General features: G+C 44.5%; 3 protein-coding genes across 3 annotated transcripts in view; all 3 read right to left on the reverse strand.

Annotated features, from left to right (window-relative positions):
- The window catches only part of pxk (PX domain containing serine/threonine kinase), a 57,135-nt gene extending 51,782 nt beyond the window's left edge, over positions 1-5,353 (reverse strand). Inside the window, exons 1-3 of the mRNA XM_084167398.1 lie at positions 5,132-5,353; positions 724-774; positions 468-515 (exon numbers count right to left, since the gene is read on the reverse strand). Coding sequence (XP_084023524.1) covers positions 468-515; positions 724-774; positions 5,132-5,233 — 201 coding nt within the window. The 5' untranslated portion in view covers positions 5,234-5,353. The remainder of the gene's footprint in view (positions 1-467; positions 516-723; positions 775-5,131) is intronic.
- Positions 5,354-5,890: 537 nt separating this feature from the next.
- Positions 5,891-7,275, reverse strand: LOC311134402 (hydroxyacyl-thioester dehydratase type 2, mitochondrial-like; the record flags this gene model as incomplete). Its single annotated transcript, XM_084168080.1, has 1 exon — positions 5,891-7,275. The coding sequence occupies one exon, from the start codon at positions 7,273-7,275 to the stop codon at positions 6,742-6,744; it is 534 nt and encodes a 177-aa protein (XP_084024206.1). The 3' UTR covers positions 5,891-6,741.
- Positions 5,891-21,928, reverse strand: rpp14 (ribonuclease P/MRP 14 subunit). Its single transcript, XM_084168081.1, has 6 exons — positions 21,796-21,928; positions 21,383-21,501; positions 20,977-21,061; positions 9,933-10,009; positions 7,487-7,565; positions 5,891-7,393 (listed from the first exon to the last, which is right to left on the reverse strand). The coding sequence occupies exons 2-6, from the start codon at positions 21,472-21,474 to the stop codon at positions 7,337-7,339; spliced, it is 390 nt and encodes a 129-aa protein (XP_084024207.1). The 5' UTR covers positions 21,475-21,501; positions 21,796-21,928; the 3' UTR covers positions 5,891-7,336.
- Positions 21,929-24,346: the final 2,418 nt, after the last annotated feature.

The raw sequence follows: 24,346 nt of genomic DNA on the forward strand, positions 1-24,346 counted from the left end.
TAGCGAGAGGGAGAGAGAGAAAGAGAACGATAGAATGAGCGAGAGCGAGAGAGAGAGAGAGAGAGAGAGAGAGAGAGAGAGAGAGATAAAGAGAGAGAGAGAGAGAGAAAGAGAGAGAGTTAAAGAGAGACAGAGAGAAAGAGAGAGATCGAGTTCACACATAGGAATGTAGAGTTCATTGAATGAATAACCGTCAGGAAATGAGCTAGTAAAACCTCAGCAGAAACCTCAGCTTCCTCTTAACAATGGCTTCTCAACAATTAGTAATGACCAAAAAAGATTAGTCAGTATGTTCATAAAAACACAAAGACTGCATCCCAAATGGCACCCTATTCTCATAGGGTTCTGGTCAAAAGCAGTGAGCTATGTAGGGAATTGGGGGACATTTGGAACGCAGACAGAAAGATGTGGTGCGGGAAAAGATACTTGTGACCTTTTTGTACCGGTGAAAGTCAAGCTGCACTTACCAACAAACTGCTATTCAGCATATCAAAGTCACTGTATCGCTTTATGACCTGCAACAATAAGAAACTTGTTGTATTGGGGGGAAACAACAACCAAAGGCTTCTTTCTTGAGGTTGAGAGAGCTCAGTCAAAAAGGTAAAAATAGATTTATAATCTTATTTACAGTACACAACATGAAAATGTGTTGTGTTGAAGAACAAAAAGTCTCGTTGAGGTAAGGTTGAGGTTTAAGTAGGCTAAAAATAGATTCTTATTTACCTGCCAACTGTTTTCTGTAGTCACACCCCTCTGTACTCGGATGATGTATTCCTGGACAAGAAATTAAAAAAATACAATATGATTCCACTATATTATATACACAGTGAGCTCCAACAGTGCTGGGACAGTGACAAACGTGTTGTTTTTAGGCTCTGTACGCCAGCACAAATATCATACCCCCAAGACATGCTAACCTCTCACCATTACAATAACAGGGGAGGTTAGCATTTTATATCATACCCCCAAGACATGCTAACCTCTCACCATTACAATAACAGGGGAGGTTAGCATTTTATTTCATACCCCCAAGACATGCTAACCTCTCGCCATTACAATAACAGGGGAGGTTAGCATTTTATATCATACCCCCAAGACATGCTAACCTCTCGCCATTACAATAACAGGGGAGGTTAGCATTTTATATCATACCCCCAAGACATGCTAACCTCTCGCCATTACAATAACAGGGGAGGTTAGCATTTTATATCATACCCCCAAGACATGCTAACCTCTCGCCATTACAATAACAGGGGAGGTTAGCATTTTATATCATACCCCCAAGACATGCTAACCTCTCACCATTACAATAACAGGGGAGGTTAGCATTTTATATCATACCCCCAAGACATGCTAACCTCTCGCCATTACAATAACAGGGGAGGTTAGCATTTTATATCATATCCCCAAGACATGCTAACCTCTCGCCATTACAATAACAGGGGAGGTTAGCATTTTATATCATACCCCCAAGACATGATAACCTCTCACCATTACAATAACAGGGGAAGTTAGCATTTTATATCATACCCCCAAGACATGCTAACCTCTCGCCATTACAATAACAGGGGAGGTTAGCATTTTATATCATACCCCCAAGACATGCTAACCTCTCACCGTTACAATAACAGGGGAGGTTAGCATTTTATATCATACCCCCAAGACATGCTAACCTCTCACCATTACAATAACAGGGGAGGTTAGCATTTTATATCATACCCCCAAGACATGCTAACCTCTCACCATTACAATAACAGGGGAGGTTAGCATTTTTGGGGAGGTATGATATTTGTGCGTCTTTCTCACTCATCATTATTCACGATTAATTCAGGATTATCTGTAACCATGGTAGCATCCACATTAATGTAGAAGTGTTTAGAAAGATATTCTATTCCTATTTACAATAAAAGTGACTCCAAAATGACACAATATATTATTTACCATGAATTCCTAATGGGCACAAAATAATCTGAAACACAACCAAAACAAACAGCAAATGCATCCAACAAATCTGTGGAGTCACAATCTTGATCTAGTCAGTGTTTCAATAAAATTTCCCCCCTGGGGACAAAGGTTTACTGAACTGAAGGCCTACTTTTCTAGATGAAAAAAATATGAAAAAGATGACTATTAGAAATGTTTATTGATAACTAAGGCCTACTTTCTCCTTGCCTGGATCCATAATGAAATTATAATGAATATTTTTCACTTTTCATCAAACTTCGAAACGGAAGGATTGCGTTAGGATCCAGGCTAACTTTCCCTGCCTTATGTGAGGCATGGCTAACTGAGATGAACTTGCTGTAGTCTGCTTGTCATGCCCGACTCATGTGATTCCTCCGTGATAAAGTTACCTCCACAGCACAGCAGTCAGGGATAAAAGGAGATGACACAGAACAAGAAATACCAGAAGGGGTAAAGCCCCTCAGAACATGGCAAGACTGTTCTGATAGTTGTATTTCTATGGGAGAGGACACAGCGGTAAGCAACCTTCATCCGCCTCGAACGATGTCTCACTCCAGGTCGCAATGTTCTATGACGATAAACGCGTATGTTTCACTGCATATTTAGTTAACCAGGGACATATTTCACAGAGCAGGTGTGCTAATCTAAGATCAGTGTTGCCTTTCAGATCATAACGAATCAGATTACATGGAGACCTGATCCCAGATCAGCACTTCTACTCCGATACTCTTTATTTGAATAATAGGTTCCCCAAATCATTCACTACGGCTGAAGGCTAACACTATAGGCCTGAGTGGGGTGGTACTGTGGCTACATCTCAAATGGCACCCTATTCCCTTAACAGCGCACTACTTCTGACCACTACCCTATAGGCCCTGATCAAAAGTAGTGCACTACATAGACAATAGGGTGCTGTTTGGGACACACCTAAAGGTCTGACAGTTGTGACACGGTAGTACGGTGGCTGGAATAACACAAGCAAAGGGTCCAAAGGTCTGGCTTAAACCTCACCAGGATAATCCACTGCAGGCCACTTAAACGCCACTGAGCTTCAGCTATATACCATTCACATAAACATTACTGTTCAATGTGCTAAAGGTGATACATTCAGGCTGGCAGCAAACGGTGGTACATCCCAGTTCAAAACAACTACACCTGAGTGTATAATTAAGTCTTTTTTTATTTTTATTTTTTTACATTCAATTCACATCAGAGGGGGCACCTGCTCATAAGGGGCAACTGCCTCCTCAGATTTGTCCTGTAAAAAAAAAAAAAATCTGAAATAATACTAGCCACCTAGCAGTTTTATGAAGTTGCCTTTAGCTAGCCCAGATAGTTTTCCAATCAATCAAGTTAGAGTGGCAAGGTTGGTAGACTCTAGATAAGCAAGCAATAACTAGATGTACTGAATAAGACTCACATTCCTTTCAATCTTTTACCCAGATTTTTAGCAGAGAAGCATAGTTTCTAAAAGATTGAGACAGCTCACGAGCAGAGGAGGCTGGTGGGAGGTGTTATAGGAGGACATGCTCGTAATGGCTAGAATGGAATAACCGGAAAGGTGTCAAACGTGGTTTCCATGTTTGATACCGTTCCATTCCAGCCATTGCAATGAACCTGTCCTCCTATAGCTCATCCCACCAGCCTCCTCTGCACAAGAGGTACACTTAACATGCAGACCACACCCCTCGCGTTGCAAAATAAAATGTACACATACATGTTATTCAATCATTGCACCCACACTGCTCGCGCGCATCAACTAGCATCTGTGTAGCCAGGCGCTAATATAGAACTTGGTTCTATTTGTGATGCTTGAGGCCCTGCAAGTCCCGCCTCTCCCGTCTCCTCATTGGGTTTTAGGAGCATCTACCGACGTGGGTGATTGAAAGATGAACTGAGGTCCACACTCCAGTCCAGTTGGTGGTGGTGATGCACCTTAAAGTTGGTTGCCAACCCCAATATAAAATCCAAAGAAGAAGCGATTACTAGAAATAACTCGATTTACCCTTTTATCTGTGGATTAATTGTCAGGGTAGAGGACCTTGTGCATTTCGTAAAATAACAACCCAATGTTTATACAAATTAGATAGCAACAGCAAGCCATACATGTTTAATGCTTTTCGACCTGTCCCCAAATTAATATAGTTGGTTCAGAGTTCGTTTTTATATTTCAACTGGCGTGTCCTGATCGTGTCTGGACAAAAATAAATATGCCCATGCGAGCAAGCGGTCTCGTCAGCATATAAAATAAGCAGAAAAATATGTATATATATTATTATTTTTTACATTGAATTAAGCGTAATGATTATGGCTCTAGGTTGGTCTTTGAAAAATGCTAAATAAAAATGGTATCCACGAGTTCATCTGACTTTGGGAAAGTAGAGAAAAGGGCCTCATTGCCAATAAACCCGAAGTACCCAGCCATCCTCAAGTACTTTGTGGCTCCTCAGATTTTTGGGGTGCATGACGGCCCTGGTTCGAATCCATATTATCTAGTTAGCTGTAGGCTACCTTAAGTTATCACTTCACCCTGACCTCACCCAACACAATGGTATCATCAAGATGTGGCAATTTGTCTGCCAGTGCTTTGGCCGTGCTTATTGTCAAAGACTCAACCATGACAACGACAGGAAGACTCCAACCAGCTCACATTCCACAAACAACCATCAACCGTCACAGACTATTTAGCAAAAGGCCCCATAAGCGATACATTGCATTTTAGTTAGGCGTCTAACTAACAGCTGTCATTGTTAAGACAGGAAGAAAAGAGCTGTTAGGTTAGTTAAACGTTTGCTCATTTTACTCTGTTTGCTTCCGTTTGGTTCTTAAAACGGTAAACGACTTCCGTAATGAATGCACCCCTAAGCTAAACTAGCTACAGTAACTAGCTAAATAGTTAGCAGCTGAGCTAACTATACAGCTGACGGTCAAAATGTCAACAAGCGATTCAATGGCAGCCGTTTTTACAGCGACCTGGTTGATAAACCCTTTCCAACACATGCAGTAAACAACCGGTAATGTTAAAGACCAGCAACGACACCGGTTTATAGAAGCGGTCTGACACCATAAATAGCTGTTTGTTAAACCTTCGCCGTGATAAATTAGCTAGCTAACGTTAGCTAACTACTTCCGCGGCTTGTCCGTGCCTGACCCGAACCAGACTCACCGTGTGAGAATTTATATTTTGGCTGGCCTCGATCAGCGCTGTAAGGGCCACCGTATCATCCAACAGCACCCTTCCCGGGGACTGCTTCTCCAAAAACGCCATCCCGGCGCCCGATCAGTAACGAACCCAACGATAAAACACCTCTGGGGTGGGGAAACCAACGCAGGTTAACGCGCAGTCAAGCTAGCCGACTAAGCTAGCTGAGTATGTCGTCAGAAATGAGAGCAGGAAGCGCAGGGCTGACACTTTGACAGAATAGATTCCGACCCTGCGCTTGGTAACAGCTGCACTGGGGTCAGACAGACTTCCCGTTTAGAGCTGCACTGGGGTCAGACAGACTTCCTGTTTAGATTAAAACACGACTGAGCCAGCGAGAGTTATGGCTAGGAAAACCTATCTCAAACCAGGGATGAGGAGATTGAAACATCTGGTCGTTTTTTGTTTTTTTTAGCAGTCTTTCAATCTTCTCAGTGTAACAGTTGGGATAATAGGACCATTTGGAGTACAACACATTTATTTCTCATCTCTGGATTGAGCTACATTTTCTAAACCATATACGATCTTGCGTCGGCTCTGCAGGTGTTTTAATCTAAACAGGAAATCTGTCTGACCCCAGTGCAGCTGTAAGCAAGCGTAGGGGTCGGAATCTATTATGGCTGGCTGTTGTCATCCGACCAAGTTCAGGGCTGGTAATGGGGCTAGTAGATAGTACATAGCTGCCTGCAGGTACACGCCCCCAGTCAAGGGATTGAGACAGCAAACGGTCGGAGTTTTTTATTTCACAAAACAGGTTTGGCCATACATTTGGTAATCTGATTAGGAAACACATTTCGAATAAATACAAAAATAGGGTTGGAAATATCTATGAAGTATATGTCCATGTGTGATTAACTAGGAGTTTATATTTATCACTAAATAAATAATACAAAATGCATAGTAGGCAGCCTTTAAAATGCTTAGATTCAATTTATTTGGAACTCAGGTATGCCTACATACATTGACCTAGGTCTTCATAATGCAATTTATTTAACAACTGCTAAGAAGGATCTTTGATCAAACAAAAGTAGCCAAAAAAGTAGCCAAAAATTCAATAAATCATTTAACTTAAGAACATTGGGCACAATTATTTGTAATACAAGAGCACAAGACCATAACAGTTATCAGAAAATTAAGAACACACACACACACAAAACAAGGACCATTCCAATGCCACTGATTTAACAGGCATTTGTCAGAAGATGCTTTGGAGAGGCAATGAGGCACATCCCACAACATAGACATCTCTGAGCTGTTCCTAGAGAGATCCGTGAGACGGATACATTGTCTATCACACAGGTACCCAGCGATACAAACATAAAAACGATCTCCAAGAGCCAGTTAAACAAAAAGTACTTTTCAGCAGGTTCACCACAACATATTTTTTTTTAAATCCCTGCCCGCCAGAACCAAATCACACGTTAGCTCAAGTCTGTCATGTCAAGAGATACTACAATATTCTCCACCAACTAGCCTCAAATGCAGTCCGTTAGTGCTGTTTGGCGTGACAAGGAGTGGAATGTTAGCACAAACGGAGTGGGATTTCAGGCTACAATATTCCCTCCAACTTAACATCATCGCGCCCTTGGTTGCTGATCCTCTGGCATCATAATCATGACCTCCCCCTCCATGACCACTTTATCTTTGACGGAGCAGGTCACTGCGATGAAGGCGAACGACATCTTGATCTTCTTCACCTCTGCCTCAGCCAGCACCTCCTCCCCGATGTACAGCGGCGCCGGGAACCTGATCTCCTGGTACAGGAAGACACAGCCGCTCCCCGGCATCTTGGTCCCTAGGATGGCCGAGATCAGTCCATTTATCAGCACGCCATGGACGATGGGCATCTCGAACGACGTGGTCTTGGCGTAGGTCGGGTCAAGGTGAATGGGGTTTACGTCCCCGGTGAGCTCGGCGAAGAGCGCCACGTCCCTGGCGCTGAAGGCCTTGGTGAGCGAGGCCCGCTCCCCGACATGGAGGTGACGTGGCTGGGGTAACGTAGCCAACGGCAGGGGGCCCCTGGCCCTTTGAATGCGGTTAAGGGCTGCAGAGTTGAAAGCAGAGCACAAACGTTGTTTACTAAAGACATTTCTGAAAATGAAGCTCATTCTAGGTTTTGTTTTGTCTGGTCTTCACAGTGTTATGGGATTCAAGAACCAACAGCTCTGCTCAGTCCAGCTCCAGCTCACGACTATTCCCAGACAGAGCTAACAGGAAAGGTGACACCTGGGAAGAGGAAAAAGTTAAGTTTTGATACAGATGTTTACATTATGCAGCAGGGTTGGTCAATTCGAATGAAAAAGGCGGTCAGTAGTTTACCTGAGTAACTCTGAAAGAGCACAGCTCATTCTGATAGGATCCCAACAGTGTCAGGGCGCTCCACAACTTCACCAGACCACTGAAAGAAAGAAACAGACCCAAGGAATAGTCACATCCTCTAAAGCAGGAATCTCCAACCCTGTTCCTGGAGAGCTACCCTCCTGTAGGGTTAACTCCAACCCTGTTCCTGGAGAGCTACCCTTCTGTAGGGTTAACTCCAACCCTGTTCCCGGAGAGCTACCCTCCTGTAGTTAGATTTTTGTTGTTGTTGTTGTATTTTACATCCTTTTTCGATCTCGTCTCATCGCTGCAACTCCCCAACGGGCTCGGGAGGCGAAGGTCGAGTCATGCGTCCTCCGAAACATGACCGTGCTTCTTAACACCCGCCCGCTTAACCCGGAAGCCAGCTGCACCAACGTGTCGGAGGAAACACTGTTCAACTGATCACCAGGGTCAGCCTGCAGGCTCCCGGCCTGCCACAAGGAGTCGCTAGAGCGCGATGAGCCAAGTAAAGCCCCCCCCTGGCCAAACCCTCCCCTAACCCAGATGACGCTGGGCCCTATGGGACTCCTGATCACGACCAGTTGTGATACAGCCTGGGATCGAACCCAGGTCTGTAGTGACGCCTCTAGACTTAGACCGCTGCGCCACTTGGGAGTCCACCCTCCCTCCTGTAGGTTTTAACTCCAACCCTGTTCCTGGAGAGCTACCCTCCTGTAGGTTTTAACTCCAACCCTGTTCCTGGAGAGCTACCCTCCTGTAGGTTTTAACTCCAACCCTGTTCCTGGAGAGCTACCCTCCTGTAGGTTTTAACTCCAACCCTGTTCCTGGAGAGCCTCCTTCCTGTAGGTTTTAACTCCAACCCTGTTCCTGGAAAGCTACCCTCCTGTAGGTTTTAACTCCAACCCTGTTCCTGGAGAGCTACCCTCCTGTAGGTTTTAACTCCAACCCTGTTCCTGGAAAGCTACCCTCCTGTAGGTTTTAACTCCAACCCTGTTCCTGGAGAGCCTCCCTCCTGTAGGTTTTAACTCCAACCCTGTTCCTGGAAAGCTACCCTCCTGTAGGTTTTAACTCCAACCCCGTTCCTGGAGAGCTACCCTCCTGTAGGTTTTAACTCCAACCCTGTTCCTGGAGAGCTCCCCTCCTGTAGGTTTTAACTCCAACCCTGTTCCTGGAGAGCTACCCTCCTGTAGGTTTTAACTCCAACCCTGTTCCTGGAGAGCTACCCTCCTGTAGGTTTTAACTCCAACCCTGTTCCTGGAGAGCTACCCTCCTGTAGGTTTTAACTCCAACCCTGTTCCTGGAGAGCTACCCTCCTGTAGGTTTTAACTCCAACCCTCTGTTCCTGGAGAGATACCCTCCTGTAGGTTTTAACTCCAACCCTGTTCCTGGAGAGATACCCTCCTGTAGGTTTTAACTCCAACCCTGTTCCTGGAGAGCTACCCTCCTGTAGGTTTTAACTCCAACCCTGTTCCTGGAGAGCTACCCTCCTGTAGGTTTTAACTCCAACCCTGTTCCTGGAGAGCTACCCTCCTGTAGGTTTTAACTCCAACCCTGTTCCTGGAGAGCTACCCTCCTGTAGGTTTTAACTCCAACCCTGTTCCTGGAGAGCCTCCTTCCTGTAGGTTTTAACTCCAACCCTGTTCCTGGAGAGCCTCCCTCCTGTAGGTTTTAACTCCAACCCTGTTCCTGGAGAGCCTCCCTCCTGTAGGTTTTAACTCCAACCCTGTTCCTGGAGAGCTACCCTCCTGTAGGTTTTAACTCCAACCCTGTTCCTGGAGAGCTACCCTCCTGTAGGTTTTAACTCCAACCCTGTTCCTGGAGAGCCTCCCTCCTGTAGGTTTTAACTCCAACCCTGTTCCTGGAAAGCTACCCTCCTGTAGGTTTTAACTCCAACCCCGTTCCTGGAGAGCTACCCTCCTGTAGGTTTTAACTCCAACCCTGTTCCTGGAGAGCTACCCTCCTGTAGGTTTTAACTCCAACCCTGTTCCTGGAGAGCTACCCTCCTGTAGGTTTTAACTCCAACCCTGTTCCTGGAGAGCCTCCCTCCTGTAGGTTTTAACTCCAACCCTGTTCCTGGAGAGCCTCCCTCCTGTAGGTTTTAACTCCAACCCTGTTCCTGGAGAGCTACCCTCCTGTAGGTTTTAACTCCAACCCTGTTCCTGGAGAGCTACCCTCCTGTAGGTTTTAACTCCAACCCTGTTCCTGGAGAGCCCTGCTCTAAGGACCAACTAGGCTGCATTCCAATTCTCTCCTCTTCTCCAGAAGTGTGGACTCGTTCACTCCCCCTGGAGGAAGTCTCCACCATATTCATCATTACCTGTCCATTCCTTTTAAATCCATGAGGGAGAGAGAGTGTACAAGTGCCCACTATAGGAGAAGGGTGGAGAATTAGAATGTTGCCCAAGACTTGCCTGGGGGTAAATTGTATGGCCAGTTAACGTACCTGTTGTACACACGGAGCACGCCTGTTAGTGTGCTCTCATCAAACTTCAACAGATCAAAAGGGAAGGCACCTCCAACCTAAAACAGAGGACAGAAGATAAAGTTGCCCATTAATGTTAAGCACTGTTTTTCAGCTCAGACTGTCCTAAGGGAATCCCAAAGTGAGCTCGAATAGAAATAACATTACATTTACATTTTAGTCATTTAGCAGACGCTCTTATCCAGAGCGACTTACAGTACTCACCCCCCAGGCTAATGGAATATAAATAACCTCACCCCCCAGGCTAATGGAATAGAAATAACCTCACCCCCCAGGCTAATGGAATAGAAATAACCTCACCCCCCCCAGGCTAATGGAATAGAAATAACCTCACCCCCCCCAGGCTAATGGAATATAAATAACCTCACCCCCAGGCTAATGGAATAGAAATAACCTCACCCCCCAGGCTAATGGAATAGAAATAACCTCACCCCCCAGGCTAATGGAATAGAAATAACCTCACCCCCCAGGCTAATGGAATAGAAATAACCTCACCCCCCAGACTAATGGAATAGAAATAACCTCACCCCCCAGGCTAATGGAATAGAAATAACCTCACCCCCCAGGCTAATGGAATAGAAATAACCTCACCCCCCAGGCTAATGGAATAGAAATAACCTCACCCCCCAGACTAATGGAATAGAAATAACCTCACCCCCCAGGCTAATGGAATAGAAATAACCTCACCCCCCAGGCTAATGGAATAGAAATAACCTCACCCCCAGGCTAATTGAATAGAAATAACCTCACCCCCCAGACTAATTGAATAGAAATAACCTCACCCCCCAGACTAATTGAATAGAAATAACCTCACCCCCAAGGCTACACTCTATACATGACATCTATATCAGCAACATTCAATACATTACAACACTCTATACATTACATCTATATCAGCAACATTCAATACATTACAACACTCTATACATTACATCTATATCAGCAACACTCAATACATTACAACGCTCTATACATTACATCTATATCAGCAACACTCAATACATTACAACGCTCTATACATTACATCTATATCAGCAACATTCAATACATTACAACGCTCTATACATTACATCTATATCAGCAACACTCAATACATTACAACACTCTATACATGACATCTATATCAGCAACATTCAATACATTACAACGCTCTATACATTACATCTATTTCAGCAACATTCAATACATTACAACGCTCTATACATTACAGCTATATCAGCAACATTCAATACATTACAACACTCTATACATTACATCTATATCAGCAACATTCAATACATTACAACGCTCTATACATGACACCTATATCAGCAACATTCAATACATTACAACACTCTATACATGACATCTATATCAGCAACATTCAATACATTACAACACTCTATACATTACATCTATATCAGCAACACTCAATACATTACAACGCTCTATACATTACATCTATATCAGCAACACTCAATACATTACAACGCTCTATACATTACATCTATATCAGCAACACTCAATACATTACAACGCTCTATACATGACATCTATATCAGCAACATTCAATACATTACAACGCTCTATACATTACATCTATATCAGCAACACTCTATACATTACATCTATATCAGCAACACTCAATACATTACAACTCTCTATACATTACATCTATATCAGCAACACTCAATACATTACAACGCTCTATACATTCCATCTATATCAGCAACACTCAATACATTACAACACTCTATACATGACATCTATATCAGCAACACTCAATACATTACAACACTCTATACATTACATCTATATCAGCAACATTCAATACATTACAACACTCTATACATGACATCTATATCAGCAACATTCAATACATTACAACACTCTATACATTACATCTATATCAGCAACACTCAATACATTACAACGCTCTATACATTACATCTATATCAGCAACACTCAATACATTACAACGCTCTATACATTACATCTATATCAGCAACACTCAATACATTACAACGCTCTATACATTACATCTATATCAGCAACATTCAATACATTACAACACTCTATACATTACATCTATATCAGCAACATTCAATACATTACATCTATATCAGCAACATTCAATACATTACAACACTCTATACATTACATCTATATCAGCAACACTCAATACATTACAACGCTCTATACATGACATCTATATCAGCAACATTCAATACATTACAACGCTCTATACATTACATCTATATCAGCAACACTCTATACATTACATCTATATCAGCAACACTCAATACATTACAACACTCTATACATTACATCTATATCAGCAACACTCAATACATTACAACGCTCTATACATTACATCTATATCAGCAACACTCAATACATTACAACACTCTATACATTACATCTATATCAGCAACACTCAATACATTACAACACTCTATACATTACAACACTCTATACATTACATCTATATCAGCAACATTCAATACATTACAACACTCTATACATGACATCTATATCAGCAACATTCAATACATTACAACACTCTATACATGACATCTATATCAGCAACACTCAATACATTACAACACTCTATACATGACATCTATATCAGCAACATTCAATACATTACAACACTCTATACATGACATCTATATCAGCAACACTCAATACATTACAACGCTCTATACATTACAGCTATATCAGCAACATTCAATACATTACAACGCTCTATACATTACATCTATATCAGCAACATTCAATACATTACAACACTCTATACATTACATCTATATCAGCAACACTCAATACATTACAACACTCTATACATTACATCTATATCAGCAACACTCAATACATTACAACACTCTATACATTACATCTATATCAGCAACATTCAATATATTACAACGCTCTATACATTACATCTATATCAGCAACACTCAATACATTACAACACTCTATACATTACATCTATATCAGCAACACTCAATACATTACAACGCTCTATACATTACATCTATATCAGCAACACTCAATACATTACAACACTCTATACATTACATCTATATCAGCAACACTCAATACATTACAACACTCTATACATTACATCTATATCAGCAACACTCAATACATTACAACACTCTATACATTACATCTATATCAGCAACATTCAATACATTACAACACTCTATACATTACATCTATATCAGCAACACTCAATACATTACAACACTCTATACATGACATCTATATCAGCAACATTCAATACATTACAACACTCTATACATTACATCTATATCAGCAACACTCAATACATTACAACACTCTATACATGACATCTCTATCAGCAACATTCAATACATTACAACACTCTATACATTACATCTATATCAGCAACACTCAATACATTACAACACTCTATACATTACATCTATATCAGCAACACTCAATACATTACAACGCTCTATACATTACATCTATATCAGTAACACTCAATACATTACAACACTCTATACATTACATCTATATCAGCAACACTCAATACATTACTACTAGTGGTATTTATTCCCCTGCTGTCTTTAAGCTCTGGTTGTAATGGATTTGGTTGAGTGTGTATTTGTATTTGGAATGGTTTACTTTAGCCTGGATCCATATTAGAGCTGGCTGGTATACCGTATTTCTCCATGCTGCCTGCCACCTCCCACACCAAGCCCTGCCACCTCCCACACCAAGCCCTGCCACCTCCCACACCAAGCCCTGCCACCTCCCACACCAAGCCCTGCCACGTCCCACACCAAGCCCTGCCACCTCCCACACCAAGCCCTGCCACCTCCCACACCAAGCCCTGCCACCTCCCACACCAAGCCCTGCCACGTCCCACACCAAGCCCTGCCACCTCCCACACCAAGCCCTGCCACGTCCCACACCAAGCCCTGCCACCTCCCACACCAAGCCCTGCCACACCAAGCCCTGCCACCTGCCACACCAAGCCCTGCCACCTGCCACACCAAGCCCTGCCACACCAAGCCCTGCCACCTGCCACACCAAGCCCTGCCGCCTGCCACACCAAGCCCTGCCACCTCCCACACCAAGCCCTGCCACCTCCCACACCAAGCCCTGCCACCTCCCACACCAAGCCCTGCCACCTCCCACACCAAGCCCTGCCACCTCCCACACCAAGCCCTGCCACGTCCCACACCAAGCCCTGCCACCTCCCACACCAAGCCCTGCCACACCAAGCCCTGCCACCTCCCACACCAAGCCCTGCCACCTCCCACACCAAGCCCTGCCACCTCCCACACCAAGCCCTGCCACCTCCCACACCAAGCCCTGCCACCTCCCACACCAAGCCCTGCCACGTCCCACACCAAGCCCTGCCACACCAAGCCCTGCCACGTCCCACACCAAGCCCTGCCACCTCCCACACCAAGCCCTGCCACCTCCCACACCAAGCCCTGCCACGTCCCACACCAAGCCCTGCCACCTCCCACACCAAGCCCTGCCACCTCCCACACCAAGCCCTGCCACCTCCCACACCAAGCCCTGCCACCTCCCACACCAAGCCCTGCCACGTCCCACACCAAGCCCTGCCACCTCCCACACCAAGCCCTGCCACGTCCCACACCAAGCCCTGCCACCTCCCACACCAAGCCCTGCCACACCAAGCCCTGCCACCTGCCACACCAAGCCCTGCCACCTCCCACACCAAGCCCTGCCACCTGCCACACCAAGCCCTGCCACGTCCACACCAAGCCCTGCCACATCCCACACCAAGCCCTGCCACACCAAGCCCTGCCACCTGCCACACCAAGCCCTGCCACCTGCCACACCAAGCCCTGCCACCTCCCACACCAAGCCCTGCCACCTCCCACACCAAGCCCTGCCACCTCCCACACCAAGCCCTGCCACCTCCCACACCAAGCCCTGCCACCTCCCACACCAAGCCCTGCCACCTCCCACACCAAGCCCTGCCACATCCCACACCAAGCCCTGCCACCTGCCACACCAAGCCCTGCCACCTGCCACACCAAGCCCTGCCACCTGCCACACCAAGCCCTGCCACCTCCCACACCAAGCCCTGCCACCTCCCACACCAAGCCCTGCCACCTCCCACACCAAGCCCTGCCACCTCCCACACCAAGCCCTGCCACGTCCCACACCAAGCCCTGCCACACCAAGCCCTGCCACCTGCCACACCAAGCCCTGCCACCTGCCACACCAAGCCCTGCCACCTCCCACACCAAGCCCTGCCACCTGCCACACCAAGCCCTGCCACCTCCCACACCAAGCCCTGCCACCTCCCACACCAAGCCCTGCCACCTCCCACACCAAGCCCTGCCACGTCCCACACCAAGCCCTGCCACGTCCCACACCAAGCCCTGCCACACCAAGCCCTGCCACCTCCCACACCAAGCCCTGCCACCTGCCACACCAAGCCCTGCCACGTCCCACACCAAGCCCTGCCACCTCCCACACCAAGCCCTGCCACCTCCCACACCAAGCCCTGCCACGTCCCACACCAAGCCCTGCCACGTCCCACACCAAGCCCTGCCACACCAAGCCCTGCCACCTCCCACACCAAGCCCTGCCACCTGCCACACCAAGCCCTGCCACGTCCCACACCAAGCCCTGCCACCTCCCACACCAAGCCCTGCCACCTGCCACACCAAGCCCTGCCACGTCCCACACCAAGCCCTGCCACACCAAGCCCTGCCACCTGCCACACCAAGCCCTGCCACGTCCCACACCAAGCCCTGCCACCTCCCACACCAAGCCCTGCCACCTCCCACACCAAGCCCTGCCACCTCCCACACCAAGCCCTCCCACACCAAGCCCTGCCACACCAAGCCCTGCCACCTGCCACACCAAGCCCTGCCACCTCCCACACCAAGCCCTGCCACCTCCCACACCAAGCCCTGCCACCTCCCACACCAAGCCCTGCCACCTCCCACACCAAGCCCTGCCACCTCCCACACCAAGCCCTGCCACCTGCCACACCAAGCCCTGCCACGTCCCACACCAAGCCCTGCCACCTCCCACACCAAGCCCTGCCACACCAAGCCCTGCCACCTGCCACACCAAGCCCTGCCACGTCCCACACCAAGCCCTGCCACACCAAGCCCTGCCACCTGCCACACCAAGCCCTGCCACCTGCCACACCAAGCCCTGCCACCTCCCACACCAAGCCCTGCCACCTCCCACACCAAGCCCTGCCACCTCCCACACCAAGCCCTGCCACGTCCCACACCAAGCCCTGCCACCTCCCACACCAAGCCCTGCCACCTCCCACACCAAGCCCTGCCACGTCCCACACTCACCTCCCACACCAAGCCCTGCCACGTCCCACACCAAGCCCTGCCACCTCCCTGTTGAAGGCACACCGTTTTGAAAATTGTTTTACGTGAAACCACACTTTCTGCGCTGTTGTTCAAATAATTTGTTTTATTTAGTATAGTATAAGCTTTTGTCTTAAGCATCCTAAATAATGCCATAGATTCATTTTTTTTAGTATATAGTCAACTTGAAGGCAACAAAGGGAAGAATGATACGATGCGAACCTGGGATTCCAACTCATTACAGGCTACTAAAGCCAACAACTTACTACGGAGTTTTGATGAAAACAGTGGAAAGAAATTACATTTATCTGATAATCCCATGCTGCTATATTGCTGACCAGCAGATGTCACTAATGTGCATAATGAAGCGCAGAGTAATTCACAGTTTTTTCCAGGCACAATTTGGTGAAAGCACCGAAGCCTTCACAAGCACTTTCTTGCGCTTCACTCTGCATGGTCAGACAGATGCAACAACACATTGGTGACATGCTGCTTTCCACAACTACTATATTTACACTATTAGTGTAAATGAATTGTGGTCCTCCGTAGCTCAGCTGGTAGAACACGGCGCTTGTAACGCCAAGGGTAGTGGGTTCGATTCCCGGGACCACCCATACGTAAAAATGTATGCGCGCATGACTGTAAGTCGCTTTGGATAAAAGCGTCTGCTAAATGGCTTATTATATTATATTTATTATTATATTATATCTTACTGTCAGCTAATTTTGTCTTTTCATAGAAAGTTGTTTCTAAAATAAATCTTGTTAGCCGCTTATGCTAATCGCTAGTTAGCTGGCTAGCTACATGTACTAAGAGTCGGAGCAAACGTAGCTTAGCTAATAAAGCCTGCCACCAGTACTGGTGTAGGCCCAGACAAGCCCGTTGTATCTTCTAAAACAAAGAGGAATAGACTAAGCATGAATATGTTAGCTAGCTACACGAAGTAAGAAAACATGTAACGCAATATCTAATTAGGGTCACCTGTTGATGTAGTTCTGTACTTGTCTGTTAATGTTCTGTATTATGTCATGTTTCATGTGGACCCCAGGATGAGTAGCTCCTGCTTTTGCAATTGCTAATGGGGATCCTAATAAAATACCAAATACCTGGAAACACTGACCAACACTTTGGTTCCTACCCTGTCAACAATTCCTCCCTGGCTTATTAATTCCTGTCGTGTCAAACAACAATGTATTCAAGGTTCTGCCCACTATGTTCCAACTATATAAATTAGAATATTCATTCTCTTTCCATGATTCCAACAGTTAAATGAACTAGGCCTAGATGTTTAGCCCATATCATGCAGCCTGTCGTGGCACAGTGTGGAAATGATAACAAAAGTGCAGGAAATAAAGAAATTAAGGCTGTCCCCGACTAAAAAAAAAATATTGCTAGACTGAGAGTCGTCTGTTCTTTCGACCAATCGATTGGTCAACATTTTTATACGTGTATTTTTCCATATATAGACACATCCTATGTGTTTTAATCAAATCAACTATATGTACTGAGCTTGTCTGATGCTTTAAGTGTACTGTTTGATTAAATAATTAAGACATGACTAGAGGGAGTCCGACCACAATTGATTTGATTGTTATATATTATGTTATATTATGTTATATTATGTTACATTATGTTACATTATATATGTTATATTATAATATGTTATGTTATATATTATGTTACGTTATATTACGTGATATTATATGTTATATTATATAATGTTATTATATTATGTTACATTATGTTATATTAGATGACAACATAATTCTTCTGACCATTTGGAACAATGTAAACACTGCATTCGTGAATGAAATTGCCAACATGGAACGGTTTATTTATTGTTTACGCTAATTATTCAAGGGTCGCTTTGTTATTTTAAAACAAACGCTTGATTACATTTCAAATCATGAATGACTCGTGTGCTGTGCTATGACGTGAACGAATGAATGATTGATACAGTAGCCTATATGAGTATTGAAATATAGGCCTAAGTTACGGTATTAAGTCCAAACAGGCCTACAGCTCAATGGTGATAATGACATTACTTATTATAAAGATGATCATAATAATAATAATAACAATAAGAAGGCGATCAAGAAAAAGGAGGGTTATTATTATAATAAATATTATTCTCCTGACAATTTGGAACAGTGTAAACACTAAATGAAATGATAAGTAATACCAGAAAGGCTGTTCTAACGAAACAAAAGTGTAAAGCATTTATTACAGCACAACAAAAGATTAAAAACAGCCACATTTGTGAAATTGTTTATCAGACGTTGTGGTTGCCGTGGTGCGCATGGAATCCGTAGGCTATTAAACAAACACTCAAACAGGAAACACAAGCAGGATCTGTCTTATTTCTGTAGCTTTATGGATGATTTATAAAGCCAGGCCCATTTAACAGTTAGGCTGTTGATTATACACCTAATTAAAGTTGGCGTTTCCTCTCTCCTCACTATTCTTAGACAATTAAGGCAAGGGCTGTTTTCTCGTCTCCTAACTCCGCTGCTGCCTCCGCCGCATTGTTCTCAACACCATTACGCACATAGCAACATGGTCTAGGAAAAGGTGCCAATTCAACAGCGCACTGATGTTTCAGAACCGCGGACAGCGACCGCTATCCAACGCGGGAGAAAGTGCATTTGTTATAAAATAATTGTATTTTGTATTAGTGTTGCATCATTGTTCTTACAGTGCCTTTGGAAAGTATTCAGACCCCTTTACTTTTTCCACATTCTGTTACGTTACAGCCTTATTCTTTTTTAAGATCTTCAGCAATCTACACACAATACCCCATCATGACAAAAGCGAAAACAGGTTTGGACATTTTTGCAAATGTATTAAAAATAAAAAACAGAAATACCTTATTTACATAAGTATTCAGATCCTTTGATATGAGACTCGAAATTGAGCTCAGGTGCATCCTGTTTCCATTGATCATCCTGAGATGTTTCTACAACTTGATTGGAGTCCATCTGTGGTAAATTCAATTGATTGGACATGATTTGGAAAGGCACACACCTGTCTATATAAGGTCCCACAGTTGACAGTGCATGTCAGAGCAAAAACCAAGCCATGAGGTCGAAGGAATTGTCTGTAGAGCTCTGAGACAGGGTTGTGTCAAGGCACAGATCTGGGGAAGGGTACCAAAAAAATTTCTGCAGCATTGAAGGTCCCCAAGAACACAGTGGCCTCCATCATTCTTAAATGGAAGATGTTTGGAACCAAACTGAGCAATTGGGGGAGAAGGGCCTTGGTCAGGGAGGTGACCAAGAACTTGATGGTCACTGACAGAGCTCTAGAGTTCCTCTGTGGAGATGGGAAAACTCTCTGCAGCACTCCACCAATCAGGCCTTTATGGTAGAGTGGCCAGATGGAAGCCACTCCTCAGTAAAAGACACACAACAGCCCGCTTGGAGTTTGCCAAAAGGCACCTAAAGACTCTCAAACCATGAGAAACAAGATTATCTGGTCTGATGAAACCAAGATTGAAATCTTTGGCCTGAATGCCAAGTGGCACATCTGGAGGAAACCTGGCACCATCCCTAAGGTGAAGCATGGTGGTGGCAGCATCATACCGTGGGGATGTTTTTCAGCGGCAGGGACTGGGAGACTAGTCAGGATCGAGGCAAAGATGAACGGAGCAAAGTACAGAGAGATCCTTCATGAAAACCTGTTCAGGACCTCAGACTAGGGAGAAGGTTCACCTTCCAACAGGACAACGACCCTAAGCACACAGCCAAGACAACCCAGGAGTGGCTTCGGGACAAGTCTCGGAATGTCCTTGAGTGGCCCAGCCAGAGCCCGGACTTGAACCGATCAAACATCTCTGGAGAGACTTGAAGCTTGTAGCGTCATATCCAAGAAGACTCGATTCTGTTATCGCTGCCAAAGGAGCTTCAACAAAGTACTGAGTAAAGGGTCTGAATACTTACGTAAATGTGATTTCAGTTTTTTATTTTAAATAAATTAGCAAACATTTCTAAAAACCTGTTTTTGCTTTGCCATTATGGGGTATTGTGTGTTGATTGATGAGGGAAAAAATAACTTAATCAATTTTAGAATAAGGCTGTAACGTAACAAAATGTGGAAAAAGTCAAGGGTTCTGAATACTTTCCTAAGGCTCTTCCAAAGGCAATATAACCATATAGCCTACGATTTCAGTAGCAAGTCTTAGAGTGATGGACTGTGCCATCCCCACGGCCTCCACAACGGATCAGTCCACTCAGACAGGAGCCAATCAGAATGGAGAAAGCCTAATTGAAATCACTTATAATGCCACCCTAGGGTCATGAACTACACATAAAGTATATTTAGAAATTGTACATTTAAGTCACTTTAGCAGACGCTCTTATCCAGAGCGACTTACAGGAGCAATTAAGGTTAAGTGCCTTGCTCAAGGGCACCGATTTTTAACCTAGTTGGCTCTGGGATTCGAACCAGCGACCTTTCTGTTACTGGCTCAACGCTCTTAATCGCTAGGCTACCTGCCTCAAGTTTTTCAAAAACATGAAATACCGACAAAAATACCATTCAAAACTGTAAAAACAAAAAAAAGGAAGATATTGTGGTTTGATATTTTGGCCATATCACCCAGCACGAATCCATATGGATTTATTCTGTTTAATTCAGTTCGGATCCAGCCAACCAGGCTAGCTTCACTTTACCTCTCCATACAGGTCCCTGAGGCCAGAGACGATGAGCTGCTTCAGTTGGGCTGCACTGAGTCTGATGCTTTCATTCTCCAACTCTCTGAGGAGGGAAGTGTTCAAAATAGGACATGAATGAACAAGCGTTTACTATGAAGCTTTCAAATCAAATCTTTGTGAATGCATGCATCCTTACTGGAGGTTCAAAGCGCACAAACAGCAGGAAGTAGTTTGAAAGTGAGTTGTGAACACTGATGCTCTGGCACCTCAGTTGTTTGTCTAGTGTTTACTCAGGGAAAGGAGTTTTTCCTGACCACATCAAGAAAAACTCTAGTGCTTCGAAAAAGAGGCAGAAAGTAATTTGAAAAAGAAACATTTTGCATCAAATGGAAAGAAACTTTGATCGAGTGATGGTGACACTTACAGGGAGATCCTCATATAGTGGTAAACGGATGTGTTTTTGTACACAAGTCGCTCATAAGTCGCAGGTTCGTCCTTTATGTCTGCGCGCCGCATTCTATTTGGCTACAAGCGTCGCGTGTCCTTCAAAACAAACAAGCAGCAGTACGGTTAAACCTGCTACGGTCTGATAATGTAACGTTAGGTCAGTATTCTAGCTACAGCATGTCAAGGGTGATATACAAATTGGCGATTCAATGCATTGCAATGTGTAGATAATAATGATTGAACGTTATGTACAGTTCCGCTGTCGCAGAAACCTGGAACTGATGAGGCTAACTAGCCAGCTACTGAGGATTGAAATGGGCCTAGCTAAATATCTGAAATATTACATTGGTTCTTGATGACATAATAGTTTACTGTACTCTGTACACTCACCAACTGCTTCAACTTGTTCTGCTGAAACCACTTTAACCTGTTATAAAAGGCTGTAATAACAAACTTGCTTGTTGAGAAGCGCTTGACCCAACGTGATTGACACAACGTGCTTGACCTGAAGCTACGCATGCGCAGAAAATTGTAATTTTGTAAACAGTGGTAGAATTGTCCTCGCCTCCTTCTTAAAACCCATTGGATAAGAAGGTCAGAGGGGCGGGACCTCTGGCTTTCTCATCCAATGGATTTTGAGAAGGAGGCGAGGAGAGAGCAGAGAGGACGCGAGGAGATCAATTGAGATTTTCCCAACGACAGCGGAAGCGCTAAGCACTCTTGCTAAAATCAAGTGTCGCCACCTAGCGAGACAATGAGGCATTAACACAAATCAAAGCGTATTGGTCGCGTACACAGTTTAGCAGATGTAATAGCGTGTGCAGCGAAATGCTTATGTTAATAGCTCCTAACAATGTAGTAAAATGTCAAACAAGTATACAAATTATAAAAAATTAAAAATTAAAAAGAATTAACAAATAGAACAATGAGACAGATATTTCACCAGATGTATATATGTGAAGCATCCGGTTGGCGTTTCCTCTCACTACCAAATATGGTAGTGAGAGGAAGCCCAGTGGCCGGCAGTGGGAGAAGATGGAGCTAGAGGAATTTCTGGCCGACATTCTGCAAATTCTCTCATCAATGAAACGTTTGATCTCCATACAGTTTTCTGTTTCCAAAACTACAATCTGTAACAAACTAAGTTTGGTGGACTTGACTTTATAGAGATTACTTTGTTTAGGACGAGTGCACTAGATAGTGGGCGTTTTCCTAATGAACGTCATGCATATTCAGTAAGGCACAAATGGTCTTCATCCTCTTCTATCTAGCTGGCGTGTCCCAAGTAGATATCTAGCTAGCTTGTCCCAAGTAGATATCTAGCTAGCGTGTCCCAAGTAGATATCTAGCTGGCTTGTCCCAAGTAGATATCTAGCTGGCGTGTCCCAAGTAGATATCTAGCTAGCTTGTCCCAAGTAGATATCTAGCTAGCTTGTCCCAAGTAGATATCTAGCTGGCTTGTCCCAAGTAGATATCTAGCTAGCGTGTCCCAAGTAGATATCTAGCTAGCTTGTCCCAAGTAGATATCTAGCTGGCTTGTCCCAAGTAGATATCTAGCTAGTTTGTCCCAAGTAGATATCTAGCTGGCGTGTCCCAAGTAGATATCTAGCTAGCTTGTCCAAAGTAAATATCTAGCTAGTTTGTCCCAAGTAGATATCTAGCTGGCTTGTCCCAAGTAGATATCTAGCTAGTTTGTCCCAAGTAAATATCTAGCTGGCTTGTCCCAAGTAGATATCTAGCTAGTTTGTCCCAAGTAGATATCTAGCTGGCGTGTCCCAAGTAGATATCTAGCTAGCTTGTCCAAAGTAAATATCTAGCTAGTTTGTCCCAAGTAGATATCTAGCTAGCATGTCCCAAGTAGATATCTAGCTGGCTTGTCCCAAGTAGATATCTAGCTAGCGTGTCCCAAGTAGATATCTAGCTGGCTTTTCCCAAGTAGATATCTAGCTGGCTTGTCCCAAGTAGATATCTAGCTGGCTTGTCCCAAGTAGATATCTAGCTGGCTTGTCCCAAGTAGATATCTAGCTAGTTTGTCCCAAGTAGATATCTAGCTGGCGTGTCCCAAGTAGATATCTAGCTAGCTTGTCCAAAGTAAATATCTAGCTAGTTTGTCCCAAGTAGATATCTAGCTGGCTTGTCCCAAGTAGATATCTAGCTAGTTTGTCCCAAGTAAATATCTAGCTGGCTTGTCCCAAGTAGATATCTAGCTAGCGTGTCCCAAGTAGATATCTAGCTAGCTTGTCCAAAGTAAATATCTAGCTAGTTTGTCCCAAGTAGATATCTAGCTGGCTTGTCCCAAGTAGATATCTAGCTAGCGTGTCCCAAGTAGATATCTAGCTAGCGTGTCCCAAGTAGATATCTAGCTAGCTTGTCCCAAGTAGATATCTAGCTGGCTTGTCCCAAGTAGATATCTAGCTAGTTTGTCCCAAGTAGATATCTAGCTGGCGTGTCCCAAGTAGATATCTAGCTAGCTTGTCCAAAGTAAATATCTAGCTAGTTTGTCCCAAGTAGATATCTAGCTGGCTTGTCCCAAGTAGATATCTAGCTAGTTTGTCCCAAGTAAATATCTAGCTGGCTTGTCCCAAGTAGATATCTAGCTAGTTTGTCCCAAGTAGATATCTAGCTGGCGTGTCCCAAGTAGATATCTAGCTAGCTTGTCCAAAGTAAATATCTAGCTAGTTTGTCCCAAGTAGATATCTAGCTAGCATGTCCCAAGTAGATATCTAGCTGGCTTGTCCCAAGTAGATATCTAGCTAGCGTGTCCCAAGTAGATATCTAGCTGGCTTTTCCCAAGTAGATATCTAGCTGGCTTGTCCCAAGTAGATATCTAGCTGGCTTGTCCCAAGTAGATATCTAGCTGGCTTGTCCCAAGTAGATATCTAGCTGGCTTGTCCCAAGTAGATATCTAGCTGGCTTGTCCCAAGTAGATATCTAGCTAGCG

This window comes from Coregonus lavaretus (assembly GCF_964263955.1).
Source record: "Coregonus lavaretus genome assembly, chromosome: 8".
Classification (NCBI taxonomy): domain Eukaryota; kingdom Metazoa; phylum Chordata; class Actinopteri; order Salmoniformes; family Salmonidae; genus Coregonus; species Coregonus lavaretus.

Excerpts from the sequence above, each read along its gene's own strand:
- rpp14 (XM_084168081.1), bottom strand. The coding sequence starts at position 21,474 with ATGCGGCGCGCAGACATAAAGGACGAACCTGCGACTTATGAGCGACTT. Across the intron at positions 10,010-20,976 it reads TCAGGGACCTGTATGGAGAG|GTTGGAGGTGCCTTCCCTTT; the intron begins GTAAAGTGAAGC and ends CCTCTGTTTTAG. Across the intron at positions 7,394-7,486 it reads GCTCTTTCAGAGTTACTCAG|GTGTCACCTTTCCTGTTAGC; the intron begins GTAAACTACTGA and ends TCCTCTTCCCAG.